Genomic DNA, 19,943 nt, shown 5'->3' on the forward strand with positions numbered 1-19,943 from the left:
CACCCCAAGAGGAAAGAGATTTTCCAAAGGCATGGAAGTTTTAAGAGGGCAAGTGGAACTTTGCAGCCTGCTGCTAGTGTGTAGAACAGGGAAACGGAATGCCCAGGCCTAGGAAATACCAGGGAGAGATACTGCGGTTGGAATCACTGCTCTGTGGTGAGTCAGTAGTCAGAGATTTGCTCTATGGGTTAAGTATAGACATCACATGTCCTCTAATGGAGCCAGCAAAGAAAAACACCAAATCTGTCTCCTATGGAAAGCCTGCTAGCTTCAGTCATGGTCTCATCCTGAAGTGACTGATCAGGGGTTATTTCTTGAGTATTTTCTGTGTAAGGCTTTGATGTTCACAAAGGCAAGAGAAGCAGGTTCCTGGAATTACAGAAAACAGAAACGAGAGATTTATGAAAACGTTGTGGTGTGTTTTTAAATTTTTATTTTAAATTTTATTTGCATGTGTCTGAGTGAGTGTAAAATGTGCATGTGTGCTGTGTGTGCATATGTGTGTGCATGTGTGTGTGTGTATGTGCACCTGTAGAGTCCAGAAGAGAATGGTGGATTTCCTGGAGCTGGAATTACAAGAAGTTGTGGATCTCCTGGAGCTGGAATTACAAGAAGTGGTTTCCATGTGGATACTGGAAACCAAACGTGAGTCCCCTGGGAGACTTAACTCTTAACTACTGAGCCCTCTCCAGCCCTTGTGGTGGTATCCTTGATGCTCATTGAAAAAGTAACGCCTACAAAGATATACAAAATGCTTTGCCATATAATGGCATTATTTTACATGAACTATAGGATATCGAGAGATGTTATCATTTAATAACACATGGCAGGAGGGAGGCCAGGCGCAGCACCAGCCCTAGATGAAGCAGTAACTGGGGGGATACTGAGCCACGGCATACACATGTGACCCACTTCAAGATTATGGGATAAGATGAAAAGGGTGTTAGGGAGGCTTCACCGAAGAGGAGGACCGCAGAAGGCTGCATAGAGCCTTGGGAGGGTTCAGACTCTCAGACTCTCAATTCTGAGAATTAGCTCCCCACTTTCTGTCTCTGTTCATGTTCATCCCACTGGGCTCTTTCTACTTCTTAGGCTCTAGTCTAGTCTTGGTGGACAGAAAAAAAAAAGTTCTTTGTTGACTTGCTTCCAGATTTCTTTTTACACTATGGAAGTGATTTGGTTTCTTTGTGGTTTCCTTTGAGCCACTTTACATGAAAAGCATCCTGAGGGAATATGTAGGAAATAAACTAATTACCACTTTAAAAATCCAACACCACGCCTGTGGCCGGGTTGCTGTGTGGAGCATGTGAGAGTGGCATTGAGAGTGGTTGGTGAAGCTGATGAGATGGGAGTCTGCCTTAAGGCGAGGTGTGGGTGCTCTCCATCGGGGAGTAGGTGGTGAGGAGCTTTGTGAAGTGAAGTGGGGCCCAGAGCAAATCTGTGGGTTTGAAAGCATTCCAGCAGGCCTGTGGGGAACCTTCCTTAGTGCTGAGAGGTCAGATGCTGTGGTCATCCCAGATTTAGTTTCCATGTCACAGCCTCTGGCATCACCCATACCAAGAGGGATGCAAGGGAAATGTGAGGTTTTGGAGCAAGAGGAGTGCAGACTTGGAGAGCTGGTTCAAAATGGCGTGGAAGACAGAGTGAAGACAGACTGGAGTTTTTCATGGTGGTTACAGAATACTGCTAAGTCTAGGGAATGGCTATGGGTAGAGGCTTGTGTGGTGCCCCTAAAAAGAGAGCATCCAGGCTTTTTTAATCACCTTGTTGCACTGAGGCAGGAGGACTGGAAGTTCAAGGCCAGCCCAACTACATGGTAGCTCCAGTAAACTGGAGACAACCTTGAGTGCATAGCAAGGTCTGCTTTAATAGATCAACCAACCACTCAACTGACCAACCAGTCAGCCACTGAACCAACTAACCAACCAAGCAGTCAACCAACCCAAAATACATGTTATTTTTCCAGCAGTTTTTGTCAGTCATGTGCCCCTGACTGTGAGATATAGTTCAAGAGATGAATCACTAGATGATTTTGACATTGTATAAATATCACAGAGTGTACTTAATAAAACTAAGATCAGTTATGCTGTAATTAGATGATATTCTATAGAACCACTGCTCTGTGTGCTATTGTTGATTAAAAGTCATGTAGATCATGGCTGTATAGATTATTATGATCACTTTGCAATGTAATGTCAGTAAAACTTGTTTTCTCCATCTAACTGAAATCTTGTACCTTTTGATCTCCCTCTTGCCCCACCCCAGCTACTGGTAAATCACCTTTCTGCTGTTCCTATGAAATTGATATTTATTTATTTTTCAATCTAGGATCATACAGAATATGTTGTTCTGTACTTGACTTAGTTAACACAATGCCTTTCGACTTCATCATTTTGACAAAATTTCTTTCTTTTTAAGGGCTATATAGTAAAGTGTGTATATATGTATGCATGTATGCTGTGTGTAGAAAGGAAATGTGTGTGTGTGTGTGTGTGTGACCACATTTTTTTCTATTGATGGAATCCCAAGGTTGATTCCACATAGTGACTCTTGTGTGCACAGTGCTTTAGTGAATATGGAAGTGCAGCTAACATGACAATTCCAATTCCTTTGATTGGCTTCAGGAGTGAGATTTTTGGGTCATCTGGTTTGGCTTTGAGTTTTTTAAGGATCCTTGTTGTCTCCGCAAATGGCTGTTCTAATGCACATTTTTGTTGGTAGCTTACAAGGCTCTCTTCACCACCATTTGTCAGCTCTCATTTGCCTGTTTGATACTAGCCGTTCCAGCAGTGGGAAGTGTGCTCTCTCTGGGATTTTAATTTTACTTTTTTCATGACTGGAGACGTTAAGTGTATTTCATATCTCTGCTGGTTATTTCTATTCTTTTTTTCTTTCCTCTTCGGATCCCTTGGTCCATTTTTAAGTTATTCTCACTGCAAAAGTAATCAATAGGTGAGTCGATGGACAGTTCAGTTCTTTGGATTTTTGTACAAGTGACACAAATTATCAATGGAAACAAAAAAGTAATTAAATAAAAATGAACAAAAACACAAAGCTCCCCAGATTGTGCTCCAGAGCTAAGGAGCCATTCTTGCTGTCAACTGTGGAAATCTGCATTTGTAACCCACCCCAAGTTATTTGGATGAACATGTCGTGGAAGTGGGAACATGGGGTTGTGACAATGAAAGGAAGGACTGTGAGACAGACGAGAGTCTGAGATCTGAGGAGCTAGGGCTGTCCCCTTAAGGATGCACACCTTTTGGACTGGATGGCATGTGACTGCATAGACACTTTATGGGTTTGGGGAGGAGAAAACAGACTTGGTCGTTCTTGAAATCCATTGCAAGTGACTGTAAGTCTGTCCGGGTGTTTTCCTGTGCATTCCCCACTGTCTGCAGACACACCAGGGAAAACATTCTCTCACTTCCTGGACTCCTCCAGCCTCCTCGCTCTGTGTCTTTCTTTCGAGCTTTCCTGGGAGTGGAAGCTTATAGTCACTTGCCAATGGAAAATGGAATTAATTAGTGAAGAGACAGTCTTGCAAAATAAATGACGTAATGTGTTCCAAAGATAAAAGAACTGCCTAGGAGATTGTCTGTGATTCTGGGTAAGGACACCACAGTGTTCTTTCTGGAGCTGAGAACTAAGGGTTGACCGGGGATGGGCTCTGTCAGGACAGCTTGAAGCTGGGGTGTTTGGTGCATACCCTAGAGAAGTAACAGAGCCCACAAGAAGGGGTGAAGCAGCATGCCTGGGTGGTGCTCTGCTGTTCTCTTATAACTTAGCACCTTCATGGTTTGTCAGGAATCATCTGTGCTCCCAGGTTGATAGTTACACAAGGGAAGACATGACAAGAGAAATAAGCAAACATCATTCTGTAAATTTACCAACTAGCTCCCTATCCAGACAGATGTACACCTAACTAGTTTTAAAAAGGGGTTATGTGTATGTATGTGTATACATGCATGTGCATGTGTGCAAGTATCTGAAGAGTCCAGAGGAGGACATTGAATCCCTTGGAATTTGAGTGATAGGCAATTGTAAGCTGCCCAGTGTGGATGCAAGGAACCAAACGTGGTCCTCTGGAAGAGCATCAGATGTTAAGTGCTGAGCCATCTCTCCAGTCCCAATAGCTAGCTTAAACAATTTTTAACTTAGTATGAAATATAATGTTTTTGTTTGTTTGTTTGTTTGTTTGTTTTGAGACAGGCTCTATGTAGCCTTGGCTATCCTGGAACTGGCTCTGTAGTCCTGGAACTAGGCTAGCCTCAAACTCACAGAAATCCACCTACCTCTGCTGGGATTAAAGGCATGCACTGCCATTGCCCAGTGCAAGATAAACTGTTTTAGTATGTCTACCATTGTTCCTTGCTCTTATCCCTCCCCTCAACTATCCTTGCCATTTCTCCTTCATGTCTCTTGCTGGTCCCCTTCCTCACTCCTGAGTAGTTCTTCTCCTTCTACTTGCATGTTACATATATGAATATGTATACATATATATTTCATACATATATATATGTATATATATCACATATGAGAGAAAACGTGCAATATTTTGCTTCTCTCATTATCTTCATTTCTGTTCCCTTCTCTTTAAGACTCTTCTTTCCCTCATCTGGCCTCCTTTTACCTTCATCTCTCTCACATACTTGATGTGTGTGTGTGTGTGTGTGTGTGTGTGTGTGTGTGTGTGTGTGTGAGAGAGAGAGAGAGAGAGAGAGAGAGAGAGAGAAATGCCATATTTTATATTTGTATTTCTGAGTCTGGCTTATAGTGAGCCCCTGATCACTCCTTTTCCTACAGGTGACATAACTTCCACAGTCACCTGCTGATGGCCCAGTTAACTATCATTGATGTCTTTCATTTATTCTCTTCCATCTTAGCTTTGGCATGTATTAGAACACAGTCCAATAAGTTCTTGAAAAGCCTCATTGAAATAAAATCTTCATCCCATACAACTTTCCAGTTGAACACATACATTTCACTTTTTATGTTTCTAGAGATTGTACAGCCATCATCACAAACAATTTTAGTGTATTTGGGTCACCCCAACATGAACCCCATATCCTTTAACCATCATTTTCTAGCCTTCCTGCCTCCCCTAAGCCCTAGACTCATCTACTCTGAACATTGCATATAAATGGGATCTGAGGCTTTTGGGGGTCACTGGCTTTCACCTAGCCTGATGTTCGTAAGATTTATCCACATGGTACAGAGTAGGACACCAATCCTGCCTTTCCCACAATAATGTGCTGGCGAAGTGGGTAGATTCTGGTGTCAGACTGCCTGCATTCAAATCCAGCTCTGCTTATATGCCCCCGTTGACTGAGCTGGAGCAAACTAGTTTGCCATCTTGGGTTCAGTCTTCTCACTAGAAAACAGAGATAAGAAATCTGTAGCTTATTTCCAGGGTGCCCATGAGAGGCAAATAAAAGCATGGCTGTAAAACTCTTGGCCTGCTGCCTAACCTCTGACAGAGTGTCAATAAGGCTGGCCATGACTGACTTAATTATTTAAAGAGCTGTGGGCCTAGAAGGCACGTGAGTGACTGTGGTAACGTTGTAAGCTCATTGGAGGACTATGGAGGGAGGCCATGGAGACCAGCAGGAACCTCATTTCTGCACGACAGAGTTATTTATTTATTTATTTATTTATTTATTTATTTATTTATTTTTATTTATTTATTTCGATTGCAACTAAAGCCCATGTCCACTATTGATTTTTGCAATACCATTGTCCTTTTCCCAAGACTTTGGAAATTCACTTTAGGCAGATTAAAACCTCTACCATTTCCTAGCGACTCAAACCAGTTTTCTTAGAATATTTATACCATTGCTTTAGGCTCTGTGCTACATGTGGGAAATGACTTTTGACCTAGAGCATATAGGTTAATGCAGAATGTATCAGTCAGGGAAGCAAAGGGTCAGGAGAGGGTTTCATATTTGCTGAACTTACTTCAGAGTGTGCACAGTTACCAGCTGTTTGGTGTCACTTTTGGGGGACTTCTTCCTTCTTGAGGTTAGCTTTTCATAATGGGGAGGCTGTAGTGACGTATGGAACCGTTCCTGTGATGTGCAAAGCCTGCCTTCATCTCTGGTGGTCTTCCACTTCTTCCCCATTAGTTACAGTAGGGACCTGTTTGTACTCTAAGAGCCCTCGTGCACATTTTAAATGCACACTTTAAAGCACATTCCAACACTTAAATGTATACATGTTATACTTCCTTCCACAAGCCAAATATTTTGGACTTTTTTTTCCCCCCAGTGACAAGAATGGGACATTGAACCTCTTGGGCTAGGCAAGAATATGTTTTACCATGGAAACATATTCTCAGTCCTGAAAAATGTTCTTACTAAAAAAATAATAAAAGAAAGCACACATATAAGCTAAAAACAAAGCTCAAATTCATGTGGTTTTATTTGTATTTTCATTTTGATTCCAGAGTTTTCTCAAAGAAATGCAAATATGGAGAGGCCAATACAATGAATCCGTAGGCAGCTTGACCTCCAGAGTTGTCATGTTTTGTCAACTTCCTTCCTTTGTAATCTGCTTTATTTCTATGTAGTCTTTGGGGCTGTAGCCTGTTAAAGCCCATGGCATTTTTCTCTCCCACAGACAGCTTTACATTTTTAGATTAAAGAGGCATAGAATCTCTGTTATGTGAGCATTTTATATTTTAATCACCCCCCCCCGCCTTGATCAGCATGGATATTTCCAGAATCTTGACATTATCTCGCCATCTACAGTGTAGCTTAAGTCTAAGTGGTTAGTTTGAGGTATTCATTCCCTTGATGTTGATGGTCTGGTAGAATTGGTATCTCTTACTGATGCCTCTAACTCCAGCATAGGTTCCCAAAGTTGGTTTCTGTGCATCTTGATAGTTGATTCTGTTCCTGTCTTTAGTTCAGGAAATGCTTACACACTGACTGTAGACTGGAAGGCTCGGGATGAGGAGAGGGAAAGCACTGTGCTGCTTCAGGGGACATTAGGCTCACTTGTGAGCGGCAGAAAACCTGGCTCTCATGGAAGTATCCATCCGCCTATGGTCCAGCGTGAGACTGGCTGGCCCTCGATGTATGGTACAAATGACACCAGCTTCGGCCATTGGGCCTGCATTTCATAAGTGAGAAAGGAAAAGACAACACAAGGCACCCTTGCCCCTGCCTTTAGGAACCTTCCTGAGAGTCGATTCTCACTCACATTTCCATGCTAGATTTTAGTTGTAGGTGGAGGGAGGTGTTTCTGATGCTCTGATCAGAAATCTGTGTGTGAACTTTGAAGGTCCTGTTCCCCAGCTGGTTCTTAATTAATTCATAAAGATGCTAGCAGCCAATGGGTGGAATAGGTGGGACTTTCAGTTTCCCCCACAGGCAGGCTAGCAGATGCAGGGAGGAGAAAAATTTCTCAGCAATTCAGAGAGAGGAGCAGCCACTGCCCATGTGAGCTTTAGGGCAGAGTGGTCATTGGTCACTTCCCTGACTAGGCCTGGGGTAGCAGGCAGGTTATTAGAAACATAATTAAGGGCTGGGGAGATGGCTCAGTGGTTAAGAGCAGCGACTGCTCTTCCAGAGGTCCTGAGTTCATGGTGGCTCACAATCATCTGTAATAGGGAGCCGATGCCCTCTTCTGATGTGTCTGAAGATAGCTACAGTATACTCATATACATAAAATAAAATGAATCTTTTAAAAACAGAAAGGAAGATAATTAAACTGGGAGCAGATTTAGTGGGGCTAAACAAGGAGAAGGTAACTGGGCAAGTAAGTAAAGGTCAGAATTCGAGGTGCTGGGCTGGGAGTGAAAAGAAGGCTGAGATAGCTGAGGAAGGCTTAGAAGAGCCTGGCTATTGAGCTAAAGCATATTAAAATAAGTTAATTCGTGTGTGTGTTTTATCCATGGATCTGAGGGAAGCTGGGCAGGACTGGTAGCATGGTCCACCCAGAGCTTAAAGCAGGGTAGCCAAAACTACACACTACATTGTAGGGATAATGTACTGTGTGTGAAGACACATCTCTATCTTTCTTTGCCTGCCTAAGGCACCCTCTGATTGGATAAAATAAAAAGCTGATGGCCTATAGCAAAGGCAGAAGTAGAAGGTGGGAATTCTGGGAAGAGATAGAAATTCTGGGAAAGAGTCAAGGGCACGAGACTCACCACCTGGACTCCAAGGAAGTCGGATGTATGAAACTGAGAGAGGTAACCAGCCATGTGGCCGAACGTAGATAGTATAAATGGGTTAAAATAAGTTACAAGCTAGTTGGGAACAAGCCTAACTTAAGGACTAAGCATTCGTTTATTAATAAATAACCCTCTGTGTTTATTATTCAGGAGTTGGGGGTGGGGTGGGGCTTAGAAAAGCACCAACAGTTACTCTTAGTTTTAAGCCAGCTGGTGAGGTCCATCTGGGTGTTGTCTTTATTCCAGGTAGCTCTTGAACTCAGCTATAACCAGTCTCCTGCTCTTGGATATTGGGTGCTCAAGACTTAAAGTATTCCCAAGAAAAGGCTGTGAAACAGTTGTGGGATTTATGTAAAATAACCAAGCAACAACGGGGGAAATCTATAGAAAAAAATTGTATTTTTTTCACATCTTCCAAACTTTGTATGAAATCTTGGGACAGCTGTGGACCTTCACAAGGGTGCTGGGAATTGAACCCTGGTCCTCTGCAAGAACACCAATCACCCCTAACCACCAAGCCATCTCTCCAGCCCTCATGTAAAGCTTTGGAAATATGTCTAGGGTCATTCTACTGTTTACATCATATGAGAGTTTGATTGTGTTAAGTTTAAAAGTGCTAAATAAAGCCTCTTGTGATCAATTTTAAAGTGTTTTTGAGTAGATAATGAATATACTCAATTCCTACTTAAGTAGGAATTGTTTGTTGGATAATGAGTAAGTGACCCATGGACAAATATTCACAAGTAACAGTACTTTATGAAGACAGCCTGACAGTATGAGAGCGGTTAGTCTCCTATGGTGCCCAACTTGCAAGTTTAACTGTATCACTAACTGTAGAAAAGAGCAGTGCTAAGCTGGCTGAACACTGCAGATCCTAAGTGCTTGGGAACAAGGAGGGTTTGGGATTTGGGATTTCTGACTTGGAAGTATTTGCATGCATCATGAGGTCTTGGGAATGAGTCTAAGCACAAAGTATGACTGTCCATATACATTGTATGAGGACAGCCTAAAGATAATTCTGTATATCTGCATTTTGACTGCATTTTAACTTTTCACATGAAGTCATGAGTCAAGTTCTCTCCTTGTAACATGTCTTCTCTCAAGAAGTTTCAAGTTTGGGAGCATTTCAAACTTCGGGTTAAGGATGGTCCACCTGTCTTAGTCACTCTTCTATTGCTGTGAAGAGACACCATTATAGGCAACTCTTATAAAAGAAAGGAGGCACCCAAAAGCCTCAGTAGAAGCATGTGGTGAGGCCACATACACAGCATCTGACTTGTGGGGAATTTGCTGCCCACAGAGGAAGGAAAAATGCATCTCCCTGCAGCCAGCAGCCAAAGGCCAGGCAAGCCCTGTGGGAGGCAAACAACTCAGGCTACAGATTTTCTTTTCTTGGTTTGGAGTCTGGCCAGGAGTGACATAGACATGGACCAGCTGAGTGTCATGGCCTCCTAAAGTACTTTGTGCATGGGCAGGCATCTCTCTAGCCTCTCCAGTGGTCTGTCTGTCCTAGGTCCTGTGCCATCTCACATGATCAGTATCTATACTATACTATACTATACTATACTATACTATACTATACTATCTATACTATACAAGCAACTGAGCGTCCTTTACTCTACAGGAGGCTTATGGATAGGGAGTTTGGAAGTTTTGGGGAATCCTATGACAGTTACCTCCCCATCTGTTGTACTTCCAACCAGATCTGTGCTAGACACAGGGATGCCCACCAACTTCCCCAGCCTGGCTGGCTCAACACAAATCCCGCCCTACCCAAAATCTGAGCCTCCCTGCACCTCTTCACATACACCTTCTCACAGGATTCGTACTTCCTCAATGCGAAAAGGGAGGAGCCTGTTAGAAACACTGAGTGAAGACACTCGAGGCTGGAAAGAAGGAGCTCGGTGAATCTGTGGTGTAGCTGATTCAGGCAAAAGCTGATGAAAGAGAAGGCACCACCACTGAGGAGGGACTAGAATCTAGAGGGAGGCAAGAATCCCAGCAGGTAAACAGAATAATCATAAGAGCTCTGCCTGGGCTTTGAGTTGGAGAAGCCAGCATTAGAAAATGGTGATGGTTCTGAGGAAGGCCAGGTACTTGCTTTGCAGACAGATCACGTGCTTGTTTGAGTCTCAGAAGTGCAGCTTCAGATCCCTTCTGGACAAGTTGAGGGTAAGCCTGAGAGCAGAGGAAAAGAAACATGGTCCCATCAAGAAACATTTGACATAAAATTGTGACTAGGGTTAGAGGATTAAAAGCAGAGCTCTCCAGTCTGTCTCCTAAGTGCCGTCCAATGTCTTTGAAGATAAAAATTCTCTCTCCAATTTCTCCCAAAGTACCTTGTTAATGCAACCAATTCTTTGTTTCCACTGCAGGTCTTGGAGCCAGACTATCATGTAGGGTGTGGCTGGGGAGAGGACCTAGTCATATGCACCATTATTGGCTTTCTAGTTGATCTTGGCACAAAGGATTTGAACTCCTGGACTCACTTGTCTTCAGAACTGGTCAGGTCTGGTTCAGAGTAATTTTGTTGGAAGTGAGATTCAAGCCGGTATCTTCTTCATTCTCTGAGTCTGAACACCCCGAATGAGGTCATTTATGCAGAGTGCCTGGTCTTGGACTCTCTGTCTAGGTCAAGGATGGGTTGCCCTAACATTCACCTTTAATGACTATGTCTTCGGCCAGTGAGCTCCCTGAGGAGAAGATTCAGGGCAGGGAAACCTGACAACTGCTGATGTCACAATGCCTCTACTCACCGTGACAGATGCCTGGCTACTGAACCACCTCAGGGGAGCAGCAAGACCATGGCTGACTGCAACAGACAGAGGACAACAAGGGATCTGGGACCTAGAGTTCAGGGGGCTGCAGGATACCAAAAATGATCTCTAGGCCAGAAAGCAGCCTCTCTGGGCTAGAAAGTAGCCAAGAGGTCCAGAAAAAGACGTGGAACCCCAGGAATTATTCAGGTACCATTGATGGGTCCCCTCCTTCCAAGTCAGACACTTGTGTTGACAAAGAGGGAAGGCTAGTCAGGAAGTCAAAGGTACACACCCAAACTCTATGGGTCATGCCCTTTTCAGGACAGTTCTTCCACTTGGTTAAAGGAGTTCAAGATCACAGTTCACATCACCTGTCACCTGAGACTATCCAACACACACTAATGTTTAAGGTCTACCCCTGGGTGTTTTGCCTGTATGTACATGTGAGGATGTCAGATCCCCTGGAACTAGAGTTATAGACAGTTGTAAACTGCTTCAGGGATGCTGAGAATCGAACCCGGGTCCTCTGAAAGAACAGCTAGTGCCCTTAATCACTGAGCCATCTCTCCAGCCTGAGGCTTACAGTTTATAACGATGGCCAAATGAGAGCCAAGTGTGGTGGTACACACCTTTGATCCTGCACTTGGAGTCAGACACAGCCGATCTCTCAGTTTGAAGTCAGTTTGATCTATATAGGGAAATCTAGGCCAGTCAGGGCTATACAACAGACTTTGTCACAAAAACAAAATGTCCAAATGACTGTCCTATATAGTCAGGGTTAACAATGTCATGTAAATATAAGTACATACCAAACCACACAAAAGCATCTATGTATGTATGTATTCCATGGAGGCTGGAGGTAAGGGCTTTTATCATTTAAAAAATATATTTTCTACTCATTTTAAAGTTTTTACTATTATACAAAGAAATGGGTTTATAATAGTGCTTTCATACACATACACATCTATATTTATATCTGTACATTTATATTTATATTGATACCTCATTATATTTTATTGTTCTTTGGAAGGGCATATACTAAGATATCCCACAGATGCATAACTAAGTCTTAACAAAATGGAGAACCTCCAAAATGTCCAATCAGGCCTAGCTCATGTCTTTATTACTAAGTATCTATAAGGTTAGACATGGTGCTATACATCTGTATGCCCAATACTCTGGAGGCAGAGACAGGAGGATTGCCATGAATTTGAGGCTTGCCTTGGCAACACAGTGTGTTCACCAACCAGAGCTATGTAGTTAGAGTTTGAGGCAAGCCTGAGCTACATAGAAGGGAATACTTCCTAATCCTCTATCCCCATCCCCAAAGATAATGAATCTAAAGGAAAAACAAAACAAAACAAAACAAAACAAAACCAAGAGCCAGCTACACATCCAAGAGAGTTTCTTCAAAGGATTAATTAATACCCAGGTTGATTATTTAGGAATTATTTAGAGAAAGGATCAAAAAACACTAAATACTGTTTTCTAATAGTGAGAAACCTTATGATTGACAAGGCACCTTAATATGTAGATCAGGATAGGGAAAGATGAGGGAGAAAAGACTCCCATCTCTACACATAAGGAGACCCACACTTGGGTTAGGTTAAGACAGAGTCTTGTACCCTACTTGAGGGCATGTTTATGTGGGTCCAGAACCTCAGGGTCCCCCAAAGACACATCTCCAGGTTGACAGCTTCTGTTTGTGTGCACTTAAGCTGAGCGTGAGTGTGAGAAGACTGGGAAGTGTTGCTGGCCAAGAGCCTGGGAAGTCAGAGCTCTGGGTTCAAATTCAGATGCTGCAGCTTGTCTGGGAGATGCTTCCAACTGGGTTGGGGTAGACAGGCCCTGGGGTATCCCTTCTTTCTTCCTGCTTGAAGATATAAAGCTGGGGCATCATCCAAGTGCCTGCCCTTTGGTGAGTGCTAAGCCTCCTGTCCTAGGACCTGCGCTGGGCAGGAAGAGGCCTCTCTTCTGAAATACAGAATAATCTGCAGGTCCCATGACACCTTCCCTCCCACGTGCAGACCTGAGATCTTCATTTCCTTCTGTGCTGTGAGCATCTGGGCTTGTGGTCATAGTGAATGGCCTTAAAATTCCCACCTTATCTTCTCCTAGCAAATGGATTAGTGTGTGTGGTGTGGTGTGGTGTGTGTGTATGTGTGTATTCCAGTGTGTGTCTGAATATGGGAGTTCTCTACCTGTCTCTGTGTATATGTGTTTGGTGTGTGTTGGGGTCTGTCCGTAGGTATTTCCGTTTCTGTATCTGTGTATATGTTGTGTGTTTCTAGGTGTGTGTTCATGTTTGTGTGTATCAGGATGTTGGGTGTGTATGATGGTTTGCCTGTGTATGCCCATCTACACTTTTAAAATAGTTCTGGAGACCACATGTTAGACAAGTGCTCTCCCACTGAGCTGAAACCTTGCTACGGTCTCACTAAGTTGGGCAGGAATCCTTCAACTCATACTGTAGTTCCCTTAGCCTTGAATTTGCAATCCTGCCTCAGTCTCCAGACCTGTGCCTGGGATGAAAGGTTGGTTCCCTTCTGAATTTTCCCTCAATGGCCATGCTCTCTGTTTAACTAGTAGCGTGCTATCGACGGGGCCCTGAGGATGGACAGCCGGCATGGAACCTTGCTTGATGACTTTGGCAAAGTTAGCAGGTGGTATCACCCATCCACTAGTGGGTTTTGGGCAGAGAACGGGAAAAAATGGAAAGAAAGCTTGGGATCAGGAGAACGCTTTAGAGGAGATGTGAGTCGAAGGGAGGGTTAAATGCAAAGGCATGGAAATGTTATTGAGAAAACCAGCGGAGAGGGGGCTGGGAGAAGATGAGGATCCTGGGTCAAGAGTGCAGGGAAAAGACACAGAAAATGGATGCTGGTAGCTTCTCCTTTGCCGAGGGCCCTTCCTCAGCCATAATTGGACAATACTGTAAGCTACAGGGCTGCCATTCTGGATAACTCCCATAATCCCAATAGCCCAAGAAGGGACAGAAACTCCTTAGAAAAGCAGCCAGTACTTTAGTAGACTGATGGCACAGAGCACACGCTTATGAATATTCATTCCCTCCTGGGTAACAAGGGCCAAGTTTAGGTCAGGAGGCAGCCTCTGCTTTTGAAAGGCTTAAGATCTCCTTGGGACACAGAGAAATGACTCTCTTAAACCTGCAGGCTTGCTTGGCCTGAGACTTTCAGTCCCCAACCTCCCAAATGCCACCTCCATTTTATCCCTATCCCCACACTCCCTGAGCATGCCACTAGAGAAAAATGAGGACAGTGAGGACAATGCCTTGTCTTAAGGTCACAGAGCTAGTAGACTGAGGACTTGAACCCAGGACCATCTGACAGCAGCATTCCAGCAGGGAACATGTGATGTGTTTGACCTCCGACTCTGGCATGTTTAAGCTTTGAATATGGCTTGGCCTGTTCCTCTCCGACTGTCTCACATGTACATTAGCCAATCAAGCCAGCCGGCTTTGCAACTCAACTTCAACTTTCTGGCTACCTCGCTCCCCCCCCCCCCTCCCCCCCCCCCCCCCCCCCCGTTTGACAGACACACCAATCTTTCAGATGCTTCCCAGTTGTAGTTGTCCTCAGGCCGCTTGTATATCCCCCATGGCAGAACAGTTTAGGAAGGGAAGCACCCAAGTGGAGAGGAGGCATTTCAAGTGGGATGGACTACATGGTCTCTGATGTTCTCCAGTTGCCTCCTCCACAGTGACCTCCCCTGTCACCATCCACTACAGCCCATCGGAAACCATGTGGCCCATTCCACCTTGAGAACTCAGAGGGTGGAGCCATTGTGGAATGTACTGGGAAGTCACTGAGCAGGGAGAAAAAGCAGGGCCAGGTTCCAGCCAGTGCCTGGCTGAAGCCAGACAGCAGGAATGCAGGGCCGGCCAGGCCTATGCTTGCAAAATATTTGCCTACTTAGAATTGGTTTTCATTGTTGATTTATAAAATAAATGTTTGCTTTATCTTTGTAATTGTAAATTTTGGGAGAACATGGAAAAGAATGACTTTGTTTGAGGTTTAGGAATGTACTTTGGGCCTGGGGATCCTTCCATGTCAGTGGCTCATGCATCTTTGGGTCAGTGCAGGTGCCTGTGGCCCATCTGAAATCTTTGTAGTCTCACGTGCCAAGGACCGTCCCTCAACCTGACTCTTTGTCAGTGGCCATGCCTGATCTTCTCCCTACTCCATTCCACGACCTCTGCCTGATGCTAATGAGGCTAGCCGACAACACTAACTCCCACCCCAACCCTGTAACCCCGCTCTAAAGCTGTCATCCTACTCAACAGTGGCTATTCTATACAGTCTTCCATCTCTCTCCTGTTAGCAATTTTTGTTCTATTCTTTTCCACTCCCAGTCTTTTTCCCTTCTCTGCCACCCTTGTATGTTTAAAAGGAAAACATTTTAAATTAAATATATGGCCCAGCAAGATGGCTCAGTAGGTCAAAGCACTTGTTGCTAAGCATGAAGATTTGAGTTTGATCTCTGGGACCCAGGAGGCAGAAGGAAAGAATTTGCTCCCTACTGGGAGCCTCCCAACCTGGAGAGGGTAATGGCAGGGTAAGGAGTGGGGGTGGGGTGGGGGGGGTGGGTGGCGGTGGGGGGGGCACAGAGTAGGACTCTGGTGTGGTTTTAAAGTCTGAGGGTCTCCGGATATTCTAGCTCTCTAACTATACTGAATTGCTGGTGATAACTTCTAAAAAAAGTCCTAGAAACTTTCTTGCTCTTTCTGAGGGTAAAAGGCTGCTAGCTTAGGTGATTGACACCCGTAGCCTAACAACGGGGTGGGGTGGGGTGGGGATGGGGGGATTAAGTAACGTGGCCTTTGTTCTATTTCAGCAGGAACTTCCTGGCTCTAACTTTCAGGCTGCTAGTGGGAAGTCGCAGGAAGAAAAAAAGGAAATTTTGAAAAGTGATTATAGTGTTTATTACTAAGTTGTAAAAAGTTTCCTATTAAAGCTATCTAAGAAAAAGGGGAAAAGCAGAAAGATCCTAAGAGGAGCAAGGGAAAAATTCTACTCTAAGAGGGGAAAGGGAAAACATTTTTCTAAGTGGAAAGGGAAAAAAATATTCTCCTCTAATCTCTTTGTCCTCAGTACTTATACATCTTTCAGAATACACGATCACATGTTAAAAAGTTCATCACACATTTACACAAAAAATCAAATCATAAATTGAAATAGAAGTTTACAATGTAGAATGTTCACATGAATATTCATTAGGAGTAATTATATGGCTAAACATCCATCACCTGAGCAGGTTCATTGAAAGTCAAAAACCATAACTAAATTATTAAGTTAACTAAGTGAAGTTTTGTATATGTAAACCCAGTCAATATTTTATCTTCTGTCCTAGCACCTATACTAAATCATTAATTCCCTTTTTATGACCTTTGGTTAATTGTTTTACAACCTTGGAATGTGCTCTGAGTAGGAGAAAGTCTGGTGACTAAGAGCAATTAACTGGTGACATATCAGAGACTGACAGAGTTCTCATTGCAGTTTTGACTATCAGAAAAGGACCTAATAGCAGTCCCATTATAAAAGAGATTAATAATCACTGTTATAATTTTAGGAATTCTTTAAGGATCATCATTAAGACTTAAGAAGTTATCTATTTGTCTATATAGCATCACTATAAGACAGTACATCTTCATAGAACTGCAGAGATCTGCTCAAAAGGATGAGCTAATACCTAGTAATTGTTATATATGTTTAATAATAACAGGAAAAGCACATTAATAGCAGGAATCTTTGCTAAAGTGAATTCTCTTAGGGCCTTGCCAATAAGAGCAAATCTGTCACGGATTAATCCGAAGGAGACCATCTCAGGAAGATCGCCTGCTAGTTACTAGCTTGTCCTATTATGGCTCCTGACAGCTCCCAAAGTTCAATGAGTTCCTCATGGCTTACATTCTGCTCCTGAGTTGGGGTTAATCTGTCTCTTAAAAGTCTAGAAAAAGCCGGGCGTGGTGGCGCATGCCTTTAATCCCAGCACTCAGGAGGCAGAGGCAGGTGGATTTCTGAGTTCGAGGCCAGCCTGGTCTACAAAGTGAGTTTCAGGACAGCCAGGGCTACACAGAGAAACCTTGCCTCAAAAAACCAGAAAAAAGAAAAATGATGATGATGACAAATTAAACAAAAGAAAAAAAGAAGTCTTGTTTTGTTTGTTTTTCAAGACAGGGTTTCTCTGTTGTAGCCGTGGCTGTCCTGGAACTCACTCTGTAGACCAGGCAAGAAAATACATTTTAAAGTGTGGTCGACTACCTTATAAGAAGGCCAAGAGGGAGCAGCAGAGTGATTGACTCCCTTGGTTCCCTACCTCCTTCCTTCCCCTTAAAATCTGCTGGCTGAGACACTGTCTCAAAAATAAAACAAACAAACAAACAAAAGGAATGAAGAAGACAGTGGAGAAAAGGTTTAGCAGTTAAGAGCCCATACCACCGGGCAGTGGTGGTGCACGCCTTTAATCCCAGCACTTGGGAGGCAGGCAGATTTCTGAGTTCGAGGCCAGCCTGGTCTACAAAGTGAGTTCCAGGACAGCCAGGGCTACACAGAGAAACCCTGTCTCAAAAAACCGAAAAAAAAAAAAAAAAGAAAAAAAAAGTTTAGAAAAATGAAACAGAAATTGAAACTAAGACAGGCATTTAACATATTGCTTTCATATTGCTATCTGAGCGATGTAACAGCATTTACCTTGAGAGCTGGTGTCTTTCGGGCTTTCTATTCAGTGACCTTTGCCTGTTTTGCTGTTCTGTTCTGTCACTGTCTTGTTATGACAGCCTCATAGCAGACTTTGAAAGCCAGGCACAAGTTCACTCACCCTGTGCCCCGCCCCTCCTCACCTTTTCCACTCTCAGCTTTTGCCATGACCATAAACAGTCTAAGACAGTTTGCCAATTTCTCCATAAAGAACAACAATCCAAGTATGATTTTGGTTGGTATTGCACAGAATCTTTGGGCCACATGCAGGCGAATTGACCTTGTTTTGTTGTTGGGTTATGTTTTTACAACAATCATGACCCATTTCTCTATTGCGATATTAGGTTTTCATCTTGTCTTTCAGTTAATTTTATCCTAGTTTTTGAATTCCATTCTATCACTGAATGTCTTTCTAGAATGTTTTTGGTTGTTGGTGGTGGTGGTGAAAAAAAGGAAAAAGCAAGCATTTTAGATATGTCAGCCTTGTGTTTGCCGGCCTTGCTGAACACACTAATTCTGTTTGTAGATTATTTTGTGTTTCTACTTAGGAAGTCACTGTGTACACATTCAAAGCCCCATGTTAGAATCCGACTGACCCAGATCTGACTTTTAATTTTATCATTTACTAAATGTACCACTTGGGGGGAGTGACTTGCTTTCTTCTAAGGCCCATTTTCTCTGTCCACAAAATGTGATTTGTAGTGAAGTTTAATGAGATGAGGGCACAGGGCCTCATCCATGTTTGAATTTTCTTGTTCGTTGTCTTTGTGCCCTCAGCTGCCTTCTGCTCTGGCCTTGTATTCTAGCTGCATTCTGCACAGATGGCCCATCAGCAGCAGCTTCAGTGGACACCTTGTCCTTGGATTTCATGACAGATCTATGGCCTTTACACCTGTCCCTTTGTGCACCACTTTTGCTTGACTTCTTGAGATGACATGCCTGACTCTCCCCCTGCCTCCCTGGTGGGCCCCACTCAGTCTTTCCTCATGATTCTCCTCACCGCTCATGCCTAAAAAGCATCCATTTATGACCCCTCTACCACCTGCATCCAACAGAAACAAGAGATAAGACAATCTTCATTTTCTACCAAGTTTATAGGTCTGAAACTATGACCACTATCCCAAGACCCAGGTTCATGGAAAGCAGCTGCTCACCAGAGCTTGCTGCCTGGATGTTCTACAATGCTCAGTGTGTAACTTAGCATTCTGTCTTGGAACCTGCTTTTCCCTTTCTGATACTTATTCCATCATCTAAGTCAGAGACCTGGACCCTCCTAGGGCCCTCACACTCCTAATTAATGGCGACCACACTTTGTCCCTGTCCTTCTTTCTTAGACTCTTTCCCTTGTTGGGAAGTAGCTTTTCAGGTGCTTCTAGCCTTGCCAAGGTCTCTGTTATATTGAAGTTAAGATTGCATTGATTTGTAATTAGACCGGAGAAATCTTCCATATATGCTGTGAAAACTACTTTCCAGATCTTGGGGACTGAAATTTACTTCTCATTTCCAAATTCACCTGGCTTTGAGATGGCCTGTCTTGAGGTGACTTCGGACTCTGGGTACCTTCCATATGGTGGCTCTTTGATCTCTTAGGGATCTTGGATTCCTTTGCTTCTAACCTATGAATGGAGAAAGAAACACAGTGATGGTTAAAGATTTTAATGAGACCGGTTTGCAGATAGGGAGGGCTCAGACACAAAAGTTGTATCTAGTCAAAGAGGAGGGGGTGGGGACGTGCTGGGAACCAGCTCTTAGCTTCCTTGCAGGATACTGGGTGGAATTCAGGAGGTAGATGCTACTACTCTTTAATGGACAGCTATAGGTCTCTGCTACAAGATTTTTCTAAAGAGAGCTGACAATGCCAGTCCTTACTTAAATTCATTCAATAACCTCCACAATGTCTACAAGACACAGACAGAATTCTTGAGTGTAAATGTTTTAGGCCAGTGGTTTTCAACCTGTGGGTCACGACCCCTTTGGGTGGTTAAATGACCCTTTTGCAGGAGTTTATTGCAGATATTTACATTATGATTCCTTACAACTATGAAGTAGCTACAAAAATAATTTATTTTATGGTTGGGGGAGGGGTCACCACAATATGGGGAACTAGATTAAAGGGTCACAGCATTAGGAAGGTTGAGAACCACTGTTCTAGGCAGAAAAAAAAAAAACAACACAAAACCCCAACAATGTAAGACCCTTCATGGTTGGCTTTATTTTTTTACAATCCACTTCTTCATACAGCCCTTCATACACAGCTCAGGTGTATCCTGTGTGTTAGCATTCCTTTTGAAG

At 43.4% G+C, this 19,943-nt stretch overlaps 1 protein-coding gene and 1 long non-coding RNA gene across 2 annotated transcripts in view; one reads left to right on the forward strand and one right to left on the reverse strand.

Moving 5' to 3' along the window:
* Positions 1 to 8,558: 8,558 nt before the first annotated feature.
* On the reverse strand, positions 8,559 to 11,140 carry Cdrt4os2. The gene is made up of 2 exons (XR_388729.3): positions 10,516 to 11,140; positions 8,559 to 10,354 (listed from the first exon to the last, which is right to left on the reverse strand). It is a non-coding gene; the product is annotated as a CMT1A duplicated region transcript 4, opposite strand 2 (long non-coding RNA).
* The window catches only part of Cdrt4 (CMT1A duplicated region transcript 4), a 41,903-nt gene continuing 32,913 nt past the window's right edge, over positions 10,954 to 19,943 (forward strand). The window contains exon 1 of the mRNA NM_025496.1: positions 10,954 to 11,142. Within this exon, the coding sequence (NP_079772.1) occupies positions 11,055 to 11,142 (88 nt within the window). The 5' untranslated portion in view covers positions 10,954 to 11,054. The remainder of the gene's footprint in view (positions 11,143 to 19,943) is intronic.

This window comes from Mus musculus, chromosome 11, assembly GCF_000001635.26.
Source record: "Mus musculus strain C57BL/6J chromosome 11, GRCm38.p6 C57BL/6J".
In the NCBI taxonomy this organism is placed as follows: Eukaryota; Metazoa; Chordata; class Mammalia; order Rodentia; family Muridae; genus Mus; species Mus musculus.